General features: G+C 48.3%; 1 protein-coding gene across 1 annotated transcript; it reads right to left on the reverse strand.

The window, feature by feature from the left end:
* Positions 1-5,187: 5,187 nt before the first annotated feature.
* Positions 5,188-6,093, reverse strand: NFILZ (NFIL3 like basic leucine zipper). The gene has a single exon (XM_053999785.1). It carries the CDS (start codon positions 6,091-6,093, stop codon positions 5,188-5,190), a length of 906 nt encoding a protein of 301 aa, XP_053855760.1.
* Between the last annotated feature and the right edge of the window lie 8,523 nt (positions 6,094-14,616).

Below are 14,616 nucleotides of genomic sequence, written 5' to 3' on the forward strand. Positions count from 1 at the left end.
TTTTTGAATCAGCATTGCTCTCCCAGGGACTCCCCAGTGTGTAAGCAGGCACTGTGAGGGCAGCACTCTTTCCAGAAGTCATTGCTCACATTTCGTGCCTCAGCAATGATTCAGTTTGGGGCCTGAGCCTAAGCTAAAGGTCAGCATTAACTCATGCTCTGAAGGGAGGGCTCTGTTCTCACCTCTCAGCCCAGCTCTGCAGTGTGTGACACACAGTGCCTGAAGTGGGTGGGATTTGTTGGGTTTTTCTGGAGTTCACTGTGTCTGGCGACAGAGAAATTCCCCTTTCTGGGACACGGGCATGGAGAAGCATTTGGATGAGGCTTTGGCTCCAGCCAGGCTTGTCCCCAAAGCTGGGGGGGTGCTCAGCAAACCCCAAGGAGAGCAGCAGCAGCATCACCCATCCCCAGCTCCCCTGAGCTAGAGTGTCCCCCAGCTCAGTCTCCAAATCCTCCCGGCAGATTCATCCTTCCTGAAATCCTCTCCTTGTTTTTTGACCACCGTGGTCCCTTGCTGCAGGGTTTAGTCACGAGCTGCATGAAAAAATCCACCCTGCAGCTTTCACAGAGCCTCTGCCCACTTTCCCTGGGTGCCTGCTCGTTCTGAGTTGTGGAAAGCACTGAGCAATTTTCCCCTGCTCACATTCTCCAGGGCTCCCTTGAAGTGGATTTAGGTGTCTGCAGCGTGTCCCACTCAGGCACCTCCTGCCAGCTCAAAGGCAAAACCTCCCTGTCCTGGCAGACAGATAAAAAATACTGGAATAGTTTTCCAAAGAGGAAATATCTCCCTTGTCTCCTCCTCTTAGGGCACACAGAGGAATTTTTATTCTATAATGCACAGCCCAGTAATTAATCAGCTGGAAAACTGCCTGAAATGACTTTGGAACAAAGACTAATTAAAGAATTAACTAAGCCTAAGCAGAGGCAGGAACAGCTCAGTTCACTTCCAGCCCAGCTTCACAATTGGTACAACAATGGCTCTTTCCTGAGAGTGTTACTGAATGTGGAACTTGGGATAATGGATAGGGATGGATGGATGGATGGATGGATGGATGGATGGATGGATGGATGATGGATGGATGGATGGATGATGGATGGATGCATGGATGGATGGATGGATGGATGGATGGATGATGGATGGATGGATGGATGATGGATGGATGCATGGATGGATGGATGGATGGATGGATGGATGATGGATGGATGGATGGATGGATGATGGATGGATGATGGATGGATGATGGATAGATGGATGGATGACGGATGGATGGATGGATGGATGATGGATGGATGATGTATGGATGATGGATGGATGGATGGATGATGGATGGATAGGGATGGATGGATGGATGATGGATGGATGGATGGATGGATGGATGGATGATGGATGGATAGGGATGGATGGATGGATGATGGATGGATGGATGGATGGATGGATAGGGATGGATGGATGATGTATGGATGATGGATGGATGATGGATGGATGGATGGATGGATGGATGGATGGATGATGGATGGATAGGGATGGATGGATGGATGGATGGATGGATGGTTGGATGGATGGATGATGGATGGATGATGGATGGATAGGGATGGATGGATGGATGGATGGATGGATGGATGATGTATGGATGATGGATGGATGGATGATGGATGATGGATGGATGATGGATGGATGATGATGGATGGATGATGGAGGATGGATGGATGGATGGATGGATGGATGATGTATGGATGATGGATGGATGGATGATGGATGATGGATGGATGATGGATGGATGATGATGGATGGATGGATGGATGGATGGATGGATGGATGATGGATGATGGATGATGGATGGATGGATGGATGGATGGATAATGGATGGACAAAGCAGCAAAGGAGCAGTGAAGGTGTGTAAGGAGAGGAAAAACCATCTGCACCTGCATCTCCTCCAGGTCAGTGACCCTGGAGGGGATGAAAGGAAAACCTGGAGTAGGAGAAAGAGGGGAGTGGGTGTGGGAGTGGATGTGGGACCAGGGCTGGCTCACTGCACCCCCTGTCTCCATCGCCTGCTGCTTGTCCTGCTGCTGTCCCCCCTCACACTCCCTCCACAGGCACCCAACAGCTCCCAGTGCTACCAGCCCTGACTCCAAACCAGCTTTGTTCCCTGGTTTGTGCGAGAGCAGGGACACAGCAGACAGGAAATGTTACTCATCTCTTCAGTGTTCTCAACACCCTACAAAAAAATCACCTTTGGGCACCTGCAGGGTTAAATCTCTTGGGGTTGAATCACTGGGCCACAGGCAGGAGGGGTGGGAGGGACAGGAGGGTTAGGAGGGACAGCAGGATTAGGAGAGACAGCAGGATTAGGGGGTGCAGCAGGGTTAGGAGGGACAGCAGATCCCAGAGGCAACCCGTGAACCTCAAATCCATCCTGCAGATTAAACTGAGCTCCCTCTGACCCCCTCACTGAATCCTGAATTCTTGGGAAGGACACAGAGCCAGCCCAGTGAGGAAAAAAGCTGATCCCCCAGGGACTGGGAACAGCAGGAATGGGAGGGAGGTGATTTCTTTCAGTAAAATCGTTTCTGTGCTGCCTCCTTGCCGTGGGCTGTCCCTGCCACTTGTGAGGGGAAGAAGGGACAGCCGGAATGGGGCAGGAAATGGAACCACGTGTGGTTTCCTTTAGTCTGCAGAGCATCACTGCCTCGAGTTTCACCCTGAGCAGCGGCTGCAGCTCTGGTTTCCCCTCATGCCAGGGGTAAAGGAGAGCCCCCCTTGTGCCCTGGCATCTGTGCCAGGAAGCTCTGCCCATTTCTCTGCACTGATCCTGGCCCAGAACAGTGGACAGGGTGGGCTGATCCTTGTGGGGTGTCCCTATAAACAGTGGTGAGCCAGGACAGAGCCCCACACCCCAGTGCTGGAGGGTCTGTGCTGGGAGCTGGGGTCCTGCTGTGGGAACAGAGGCACAGCCAGAGGGAAAACACCTTCATGGACAGAGGAATGGGGAAGGTGGGTGCCCACAGCTCCTTGCTGGTTCCCACTTGTTCTCACTGGATGGATTTATCATGCTGGCTGTTCCTGAGGGGGAAAGATGCAGATCCAGTCCCAACAGTCTAACTAAGACACCTTTTGCAGCTCCTGCAAACAGAGTTTTATTTGGCACATGTTGGTCCCTCCCCAGTTCAGATCCCTTGTACAGCTCCCACTCAGGGCCCTCTTTTCCCAACCAGTTTGAGGGATTGTTCCATCCTCTGTCAGGCAGTGTGGGCTCTCCTTTTGCATGGTCCTATTATTGCTATATTCTTTTATTGGCTATTAAATGATTCCTAGATAAACACTCTTGAAAATTGTCCTTAATCTTCAGAGCCTGAAGATTTCATGGATCATGGGATGGTTTGGGTTGGAGGGACCTTAAAACCCCATCCAGTGCCACCCCTGCCATGGCAGGGACACCTCCCACTGTCCCAAGTTGCTCCAAGCCCTGTCCAGCCTGGCCTTGGGCACTGCCAGGGATCCAGGGGCAGCCACAGCTGCTCTGGGCACCCTGGGCCAGGGCCTGCCCACCCTGCCAGGGAACAATTCCTGCCCAATATCCCATCCTGCCCTCTGGCAGTGGGGAGCCATTCCCTGTGTTCTTGTGAATTGTCTCTTTCAGTGTTTCCTGCAGGCTCCTTCAGGCCCTGGAAGGCCACAATGAGGTCATCCCAGAGTTTTTTCTTCTCCAGGGTGAACAATCCCAGCTCTCCCAGCCTTTCCTCCCAGCAGAGCTGCTCCATCCCTCTGATCATCCTGGTGCCTCCTCTGGATTTTCTGCAGCAGCTCCAGCTCCTCCCTGTGCTGGGGCAGCTCTGCAGGTGGGGTCTTACCTGAGGGGACGCAGGGACAGACACACAAAGGAACAGGAGAATCCCTTGAGCTGGAACTGATGAGATGGAGACTCCCAGGGGATGTGAGCCGGGATGTTGAGCTCCACTGTCAGCTCTGGTTCCCAGCAGGGCCCTGTAGCTCTTCTGTCTTTTAGGACATAGGACATGGACTGAAAATGTGTGGCTGGGGCAGAGGAGATCAGCTTGAAGTTGCTTTCTCACTTTGAGATCTTCTTCCATCAGACTGGGGCTGATGGAATCATCAGATTGGGCTGGTCTTGTCCAACAAGTCAAAGAACATTTGCGGCTGACAGACACAGCAACATCAGAACTGCAGGATCATCCTTTTCTTGGGAAAAGAGACAAAGCTGGAAAGATCTGAGGAGAGGAAGTCACAGCTGTACCTGGAGTGCATCCCTGAGAATTCTCTTTAGCTTGAAAACTGAGGAACAGCTCCAAGCAGGCTCCAGAGCCCTGCAGGAGGCTGCTCTCCCTGAGGCTTTCCCAAAGGAAAAGCAGGCAGAAGTCAGGATGGACAGGGACTGGGTCCCAGCAGAGGCAGGAATACAAACACCATGTGCAGCTTGTGCCTGTTTGATACAGAGTTCCCAAATACACAAAGATTGGGTTTGAAAATGCCTTTTTTAAAAGAAAATTTTTTTTTTTGCATTTCAATAATAATAATAAAATAATATTTAGTCTTCCATAATAACAGTTGCAAAGATAAATGAAATCTTCTGTACCACAGCATGTCTGGTCACAGAGAAAGAGTTCTTTCCCTCTGGAGATAAATTATGGTAAACTGGAATAAAGTGCAGGAGGTCCTGCTTTCATTTCATACCAGTGTAAATCCACACTCCCAGAGTCACAACCTCTTTTTATTTTCTCCAGGTAGTTGAGGAGTCTGAAACTGGTTCCATCAACAGTTTCCTGTGTCACGTAATTCTGACTTCAGGCACTTTGGTGAGGATGAAGGCGGTGATGAAATGAAGCAAAGGTCACTACAGTAGTTAATAACCCCACCAGCTGTAGCGGTGTCACACCGTGTGACCATCTCCCCTGTCTTGGCCCCTTCCTGCCCCTTCACACCTCCAGTTTGAGCTTGCTGTGGTAGCAGAGCCACCAGTGAGACCAGGGGGTGACCACAGGGTCCTGGCCAGCTGCAGCTGTGCTGTAGTGATGCCGCCCCTGAAACTCCCTCAGCATCTACACTGAGCAGGGAAAATTATGTCCATCTTTGGAGAAAAAGGCATTTCACTCTCACCTTGTCCTTCTAAACCCTTCATTTCCTTGGAATGTCTCACTCTGGCCCCACAGCAGCCATTCCCGTGCTGCCTCAGTGTGAGTCCAGCCCAGTCTCCTCCAGAGCGCCCAGGGCTTTGCTCTTAATCCGGAGTTTGTGCGGGAGGGCAGCAAAGCTCCGGCCCTTCAGTTGCTCTTCCGAGGGGCAGGGTAGGCTGCAGCAGGGCGCAGGAGAAGTTTTGGGCACTTGTTGCTCGTCATCTTCATCCGACACCGCGGTGCTGCTCTCCTTCCTGGCCTCAGCAGTGCCGGGGGATGGGCACAAGAAGCAGGCACTGCCCAGCCAAGGGCAGGAGAAGGGGTGTTTGTCTGGGCAGGGGTAGCTGAGGAATGGAGAGCAAACTGTGGGGCTGAAGGATGCATCAAACCTTTTGGGGCTGAAGGATTCCTCAAACCTTTTGGGTTGCTGGAGGCCGTGTGTGTCCATGGGAATGGGTTTGGAGTCACAGCTGAGGATGTTTGTGGAGGGGTTGAAGGTTTTGCAAGGAAACTCAGCTTGTTCCAGCACCTTGGGCACAACACTCTTCTGGGCAGGGCAACAGGAGTCACCAGCAAAGGGCTCCACACCCAGCAGGGGTGAGGCTGCCCGGTGCCCCCTGAGGTAGAGCCCGAAGGGGCAGCCCTGGTAGGGGCTGGGCGCGGGGCTGAGGAGCCCGAAGCGCAGCTTGAGGGAGAGCAGCTCGGTCCTGAGCATGGCGTTCTCGCGGCTCAGCACAGCCAGCTGGCTCTCCATGGCCACATCATTGAGGCGTCGCTTCTCCCGCGAGCGCTTGGCGGCCTCGTTGTTCTTGCGCCTCTTCTCCCAGTACATGGTGTCCTTCTTGTCATCCGGCATGAATTCCCTCTTCCTCCGGGAGTGTCCGCCTGCCTTCCCCAGGAGCAGCTGGGCCCGGCCCCGCTGCAGCACCAGCTCGCTCCGAGTGGCCAGGAAGTTCTCCATGGTGGTGGAGAAGGCAGCTGGGGTTCTGTTGGGATGAGAACGCTCATTAGCTACCTCTAATGGTGCTGTTAATTAGTGCCATTGGGTAAATTAACATCAGAATGGGGTTGTTTTTTGTCTCTGTGTCTTAGGTTGGAAATGGGGGTGTGTATTCTATCCCTGTCTGTCAGAGGTGGGGCAGTTAACTTCTGTTCATTGGGCAGTTTTCTTTATCTCTCCCACAACCAATCCTCCCTCCAGGAGATCTCTTCTGTTCATGGGCCATTAATTATTAATTATCTTCTGTTCATGGGCCAGTGAGTGTCCCTGCATGGCTGAGAAAATTCCATCATCCCATGGGAGATGCTCTGCCCAGGGGAGGAGCCAAGCATTCCTACCTGGATCCAATCTGACCTTGGAACAGCACAGCAGCCTTTGCCCACTGCATTCCCAGAGGAGCAGCTTTCTGCCCCACTGCATTCCCAGAGGAGCAGCTTTCTGCCCCACTGCATTCCCAGAGGGAGCCCAGGCCCATCCACAGCAGCCCTGGAGCTTCAGAGGAAAACTCCAGCCTTGCCCAGGATCCTGCTCCAGCAGAAGCACAGCTGGCACTGCAGGAGGGCTGAGCCCCCATGGAATGGCACTGCTGCCACACCCTGACCCACAGCGTGCCAGGGCCTGCTCTGACCCTGGCAGGGTTGTTTTGTATTACTGCATTTTTATTTTATCTTTTTTTAAATTTTCTTCCCTATTAAAGAACTGTTAATCCTATTCCCATATCTTTGCATGAGGGTCCCTTCATTTCAAAGTTATAATAATTCAGGGGGAGGGGGTTTGCATTTTCCATTTCAGGGGAGGCTCCTGCCTTCCTTAGCAGACACCTGGCTTTCCAAACCAAGACACTCTGTTACACACACATGAATGAGGACAGCTTCTCCTGCTTATTCTTGTCATTTTGGAGTCACCTTTTCAAAATATTCAGATTCTCTAATGTTTTCAAAATATTCAGGTTCTGATGTGTCAGCACAACAATCAATCAATCAATCAATCAATCACATCTCACCCAGGATGTCCAAAACTGTGCATGACTGAGCAAACCCACACATTTCGTCGACTCAGTGAACAGTCACACTTTATCTAAGTAACTTCAATCGAGATGATAAAAATTAGTAGTGATCTCCTACTCATCTCAAGCTGCCTTACAGAGGAAATAAGATTCGTTAGCCCTGTTTGGGAGATAAGGAAGGCACAGGGAGAAGAACTGATTTACCTCAGTCACGGATTTTGGGTAGGAGCTGAAGCAGGGTTACAAAACAGCTTTGCTATCATGGAATGATTTGGGTTGGAAGGGACCTCAAAGCCCATCCAGTGCCACCCCTGCCATGGCAGGGACACCTCCCACTGTCCCAGGCTGCTCCAAGCCCTGCCCAGCCTGGCCTTGGGCACTGCCAGGGATCCAGGGGCAGCCACAGCTGCTCTGGGCACCCTGGGCCAGGGCCTGCCCACCCTGCCAGGGAACAATTCCTGCCCAATAACCCATCTAAACTTACTCAGTGTCCATTTAAAGGTATTTCAGAAAATCAGATCTCTTTTTAAGGTATCCCAAGCACCCAACAAATGGAGCCGGAAAGATCTTTGGAGGATTTTGAGGATCAAACAATGTGAGAATGGATTAAATGAGCTCCATCATACATACACAGAGTTACACAAATACTGTACAGCAGAAAAGTGAGCCCTGACCCTAAAATGCTGTTCAAGGCCTTTGATTCAGTGTTCCACTGCTTGTAGATGAAATATTTATTTATGCAGGTTTAGAAACCTTCAGTACTGGCCAGTTGTAATCTCCAGTGACCTCTGCACAACTCAGACCTGCAAACCAGACCAATTCACATCTATTCCCTCTCCCAGTTTGCCCAGTGTGACCAGAGTTTTGTTCTGGTTTAAACAGGACAAGTCCCACCAAAGTGCTCTCTGCACAACTCAGTGAGATTTTGTAATTAAATTCATTTGGAATGCATTTATTTTCATTTCTCCCTAAGCCCTGGAGATCTCAAAGAGTACACAAAGGTTCTGAGCATAACTCAGAATGAACAAAACCAAATCAAAACAAAGAATGTCCTTTTGCATGAATAAGTTTGGGGTAATTCCTCCAGCTTTCGATCAAAATTACTGCTGACCTAAAAGCATCAAAAGGAGACTTTCAGCAAGTGGATTTGTGGTTTTTCACAGTGTCAAGAGGCAGAAATGCAGTTCTTTCAGGGCTTAATCACTTAGCAGGAATGTTTCAGGTTTGGAGGTGACGTCAGTTGTTTGTTGAATGAGTCAAAGATCTACAGGTGGCTTTTTCACAGAGTAAACTCCTCACCCACAGTGGGCAGAGCAGGTTGTTCTCTCACCATCCTTCCCTTGCTCCTGGTGCCCATCACAAGGGGATCCTATGGGAAATTTCAGGATTACTGCTCCCAATATTAGCTGTTCATTCAGCCTGGAAAGTGTGGGGGGAAAAGGAACCCAAAACAGGCATTTGTGAGACAGAGCCAGAGCAATGAACCTTCCTGGAAACTGATTTTGTTGAACTTTTCCACATGAATCCAACCCCTCACACTCCAAGTGACTGTGCCAAGGTGGGACTTTCCTTCAGAACTCAACACTTGAAGCACATGGGCGTAAAATAGTGAGAAGTGAGGGTTAAACCCAGGGGGAAAGGGAAGAATCAGACATTTCCACTTCCTTGGAGGTGGGGAAGGCCGGGAAGGAGGCTGGGTGTGAAGTGGGAGGCAGGGGAAGAAGCCCTTATCCGAGGCAGGATCTGGCCTTTTAAGGTCAAGGAATGAAGCCTGAGCTGGGCCAGTGTGTGAAAGCATCAAGGTTTGGGCCGCAGAGTTTCACCCCTACCTGTTATTTTTATCTGCAGCCCACAAAGTCACACCTGTGCCCACACGAGCCTCGGGGCTCTTGGTGAGCGCGGCCTCAGCAGCAGAGAGCACAAAGTGACACCGAGCCCGTCCCCACAGGCCCCAGTGGAAATATTAATATTTGCAGTGACATTAGAGCACTTTGGTCAGGTGAATTATGCAACCAAGAGTTTCTAAGGGGCTTTCGTGTCTGTTGTTTCTGCAGCTGGAAGTATGAAAGAGATTTACCAGTGTCTTGCCTGAATACAGGCCGAGCTCTGTGTTATCTGCATCCCGGACAGAAAGCACCAAAATATTTGTAAAATTGTGCTGTTTCTTTGGTTTTCACCTCTTTTTTGCACTTTATCTGCTGGTTCTGTTCAGACAGAGCATCTCTCAGAAGCTCTGCTTCTTTAGAGAGCAGCCTTTGAGCTTTACCTCTGAGCAGGCCGAAAGCAAGGCACGGTATTTACACAAAGATTGTTAAATGCATGAAGATAAGCAGTAAAACCCATCCTGATCACTTCTACGATGCCTCTGATCAGCTGGGAAGGGCTGAATGTGCAGTGCCCTGGTTTAATGTGCACCCCTGTGAGGGTGAGGACGCGCTGTACTCAGAGGTTTGCATTTGCTCTCCACCGCCCTGCTCAAAAGATCCTCATTCTTGCTAAAATCTTCTCCTCCCACTAAAAGAAAGCCCTTGCAGGGCTCAGCTTCAGAGATTTGGTTCTGCACTATCTCCCCTCCTTTCCCTTATCTCCCCCTGAGCCACAGATCAGAGGGGACTCTGATGAGTTGGACTTTCCAGCAGAGTGTGCAAAACCCTTCAGGAAAAACTCGATATCTCAGCGGAACTGATTCAGTGCTGCGCCCTGAGCTGATACACAATCAAACCACCCCGAAATCAGCTGCTGAATCTCCCTTTGCTTCAAGCCCAAGGCAAGCCCTCGACCCTCAGATTGTTCTTTTTGTTTCAAGGATGCAGGAAAATTAAAATAAATCTGGCGAAAGGCCACCAGAACAGTTTCTCCAAACAGAAATTTTAACTCGTGATTTCTCAGGAGTAAAGAAAATGAACTGGGATTATCACGGAGTGGATTTCAAAGAAACAAAGGGAATCTTCATACAGCACAGCTAAAATTTGGAGTTCTTTGCCTCAGGATAATGTAGTCATCAAAAAAGGGACAAAGATCAGGCCTTGTTCAGCAGCAAGTGGCTATTGATATACAGTTGAACCATCGGTTTTACCTTGGGATTAGAAAGGATGACATGGATTAAATACAAAATTCAATCCCTGTAGTATCATATCTGTATTTTATTATTCTCAGTTTCCTCCATTTTTAATGTGTGACTCTAAATTTTGCTACGTCTCTTGATGGCTTCTCTAAGTTGCAAATTTTTTCTTAAATCTTTGCACCTGTTTATCCTTATATTAAAAAATTATATCTACAACAATCAATAAAAATTTGGTGTTTGAAGTCTCATTTAAAAGCACAGCTGAGAGGAGCATTCATCACTAAAGCATCAAAAATAAAAATCCAAGCATATGTCTACATATATTTTAATTAAATAGGACAATCAATGTAATATAAAAAGGCACAGAGTGACTTGACAGAACTTCCCTGTGTTGAAGATTTCTGTTCTTGGCTCTGAAGTGAAAATGGTCGATTTTAAACAAGCAAAGAGAAGGAAACTTCCAATTGATTTTCATAAAACACCCAATTCCGTTATGAAATTCACTGCCCCACAGACAATCTTTGGATCAAATTTTCATTCCCAGTTGCCTGATCCCACTGGCTTCATCACCCAAATATATAAGCACCAATCCATGGGAACATCACTGGAATTTACCTTTATTAAACTGGGCTCAGAATCTGGAATTTGGAGTTTAAATCACTCAGTTTGAGCCAGGTTGCCCTTGCTTCTCAGCAATATAAGGGAACTTGAGAGCTGCCTATTTTTTGTCTCTTAAATTATCTCCTCCTTAACTAAATCAAAATTCAGCTCTTAATCTCAAGTCACTCCAGCACATCAATATCAAACCCACAGGAGTTATTGAGAATTTGCTCTGATAAAATGAGATAACTCTGATATTTTTCACTGATACGAGAACTTACAGTGATAAGATGAGGCCCGGGTGCTGATTTACATCAGAAACCTCTGAAAACTTCTCCTAGGGGCACTGTGCTGTACAAACACTGCAAGCAGTAACCAACTTTTGATCCCTGCTGCTGCTTCTTCACCTGAGTAGTAAGAAAAAAAATTAACCCTGTGGTTTGGTGGTATCTCAGGGTGCTCTTTAAAGCTCCCAGCCTGTTTAAGATAAAAGGGCTCCACTCTAATTACTCATATTCCTGAGTATTTGACATTCACACAGCACAGTGGTTAACAGGAGCTGTTGAGGAACACCTATTACTCACTTCTTATGTCTCAGTGGGAAATAACGTGGTCTGGTGATGAAAAGAGGCACAAAAGGAGCAAAAAAACAGAACCCAGTGACCTGTGGCAGCCACTGCTGGAGGACTGGAAGCTTTAAACTCAAACTCAAACCAAAACTGACTCAGAAACAACCCCAGTGTGCCAAAGCCCCAGTTTGCTGCGTGTCTATTATGAAAACACCAAATGATTGTTGGCTCCAAGTATTAAATATTGCTGCAGGTCTGGCAATGGATTGCAGGGCTTTTAATTTGTAAAATTAGGCATTTTCACCTTCAGCTTTTCTAAAATCACTCAAGCGTTTCATTGCTTTCTTGGAAATTCAGATTTAAAATCCCAGAATCTGTGGATCAGATTTCAATTACTATTCATTATTATTACTATAACTATTACTGTAACCACGGATGCTGAAATCCCCAAAATCACCTTTTCCTCTACAGATTCCAGGTCAGAAGGACACGATGAACTTCCTGATGTGCTAAAATTTTAAGCTCTAAGCTATTAAATCACTGTCTCCACAGCCTAATCACAATGGGTGGTTTGTTGGAAGCTCAGTAGAATTAATTTTGGTTTTTTGGTCTTGAGGTAAGAGAGTTTGAAGCCTGGGAACTCACCCCGAGTCACCAAAGCAGCTGTCTCCTTGATTCCCCAGGCCCTGTGGTCCAAGCCCACAGCTCTGAGGCTGCTCTGCTCAGGGTAAGAAGCCTCAAAAGCAGCTCAGGTATTCCTCAGGTTGGAACAATCTGACCTCTAAATTTGACTGTGGGTCTGTGACAGACCATAAGGCTGCAAAACCCTGAAAAACCCCGAGGTGCTGCTGAACAGTTACAAGTGGCCGAGTTTTGCATTTCTTGGTCTGCAAATGCCTCAGTGAGAGCTGCTGAATAATCACAGAATCAGAAAATAATGAAGTTTTCACAGTGTTTGCTCCATTTCAGTTGCTTCTGTGCTCAAGAAATCTGACCTGTCCCACCCTGGTTCAATGCAAGATATTCATAAATGTGGTTTGTTTTTTTTTTTCTTCTGGGAAAGAACTTTCAAGAAATCCTTTTTATTCCCTTGTTTTATGTCATGGTTTGGATGGATAGCATTAGCTCTGGGACAGTTTAGAAATAGTGGAATCAGAGATTTGAGTATTTCAGCCAAAATCTGAAATGAGCTCTGGAGTCCTCAGGATAGGATGGACATGGAGCTGCTGGAGTGAGTCCAGAGAAGGTGCCAGGATGATCAGAGGGGTGGAGCAGCTGTGGGAGGAAAGGCTGAGAGAACTGGGGATGTTCAGCCTGGAGAAGAGAAGGTAAACTAATAACGGCCTTCCAGGACCTGAAGGAGCTCCAAGAAAGATGGAGAGATAATATTTCCAAGGGATGGAGGGACAGGACCCAGGGAATGGCTCCCACTGCCAGAGGGCAGGGCTGGATGGGATCTTGGGCAGGAATTGTTCCCTGGCAGGGTGGGCAGGCCCTGGCCCAGGGTGCCCAGAGCAGCTGTGGCTGCCCCTGGATCCCTGGCAGTGCCCAAGGCCAGGCTGGACAGGGCTTGGAGCAGCCTGGGACAGTGGGAGGTGTCCCTGCCATGGCAGGGGATGGAAAGAGATGGAATTTAAGGTCCTTTAAAGCCCAAACCATTCCATCATTCTGTGATTCTATGAAAACTCAAAACAATTCAGATCTCGGTACTTTCATAAAACTTCTGCTTGTTTTTTTAAAGAACTAAAACTCTCCTTGGAAGTCAGTTATGTCAGAAAAACAACCTGTGTGCTACAGAGCATTTTACAAACATCTTTAGTTGTTCCTTCAGCTTCAGCACCCATTTGTTGGACCCTGCCCCAGGAACACACAACACGAATAATGGAATTATTCTTTTTCCCCTGGCCATTTCTTTGAGATATCTGAGCTCTTTCATTCACATCAAAAGCTGCTGAGAGAAGCTGGAATTCCCCTGAGTTGACTAATGCCAACCAACCCAACCTGGCCAAGAACTCCTGACTCTGCCCCTCACTGAGATCACACTCGAGCACAAACACAGGGACAGATTGCAGGAGCAGCCCCTCCATATCAGACCTGTCTCATTCAAAATATCATCTCTAATATCATCTATGATACCCTCTATAAGAAAGGAAAGAACACATAAAGCCTTTGTGCCCCTCACAGAGGGCAGGGATGAACCTGGCAATTCCTGGGATATTTCCAGCAGCTGCTCTAGGGCTGCAGACAGGAACCTGCAGGGTGTGGCTGCATTTACCTTGATGGCACTGCAGGAAAGCTTTTCCTGGCACTGGATCTTCACTCTCACGATGGGAGGAGAAGAGAAGGAGCCCAGGAGCTGCAGGAGCTCCTTGGAGGAGCAGTTGGATGCCCACGAGCGATGTGCAGCAAGTGCAGCCCAGCTTCCGCCCTCCTCCCCTCTCTGCCTACCCAGAGGGATGGAAAATTCCATCTGCTTCGTACTGAATATGACCAAAACTGCTGTCACAATAGGGTTTTTTTTTAAAGTGAAGATCGATGGGCAGAGATAAAGCTCATTATTATCTGAAGGTTACCCCACAGGTTATGGTGATGCCTCGGCAGGAGGAAGAAGTGAGAGGCGGCCACGAGCCCAAGGTAAGTCCCTTCCTCCCCACAGAACGTCACTGCAGGCCCTGAAATCCAGGAGGCCTAAACTGAAATCTAAAATTAAGCATAGCCTAAGAGGTTTTTTTTCTGAGACAAGGCCAGAAATGCTGGCTCAAGCAAGAACTGCCAACGGCTTTAACAAGTCAGGGGTTTCTGTCTCGGAGTTCCCAGAACTCCAGTTCAGAAGTCAAGACCCACCAGGAAATAATTGACCACATTTCTACTCTTTTGGAGGTGCAACCATACCTGGCCAGCAGGTCTTGAGGGCACAAGAAGTCCCTATTTTAAAAGCAGAGTGGAATTCTGTCATTTTGGTCATTTTTTATCATTTGCAGATGACAAAATTCTCCTGCTCTGCAGAAGCTGAAAAGGCGCCACTGTCACCAAGTCCATGACAACACTTCCAGGGGAAAAGCAGAACAAATCCTTATAAAAACAAGGACTTCCCCTCATTTTCCAAATCTATCCAGCAAACACCAGTCAGGAAAGAGCTTTCTCCTATATTTGCTATTCCCAATCCCTTCTTTCATCTTTCCATGAATCTCTTTCACAATGCCCAACCCAAAATATTTTGTACAGCCCATGAAACTTCCAGGATC

Source organism: Vidua macroura, chromosome 26 (genome assembly GCF_024509145.1).
Source record: "Vidua macroura isolate BioBank_ID:100142 chromosome 26, ASM2450914v1, whole genome shotgun sequence".
In the NCBI taxonomy this organism is placed as follows: domain Eukaryota; kingdom Metazoa; phylum Chordata; class Aves; order Passeriformes; family Viduidae; genus Vidua; species Vidua macroura.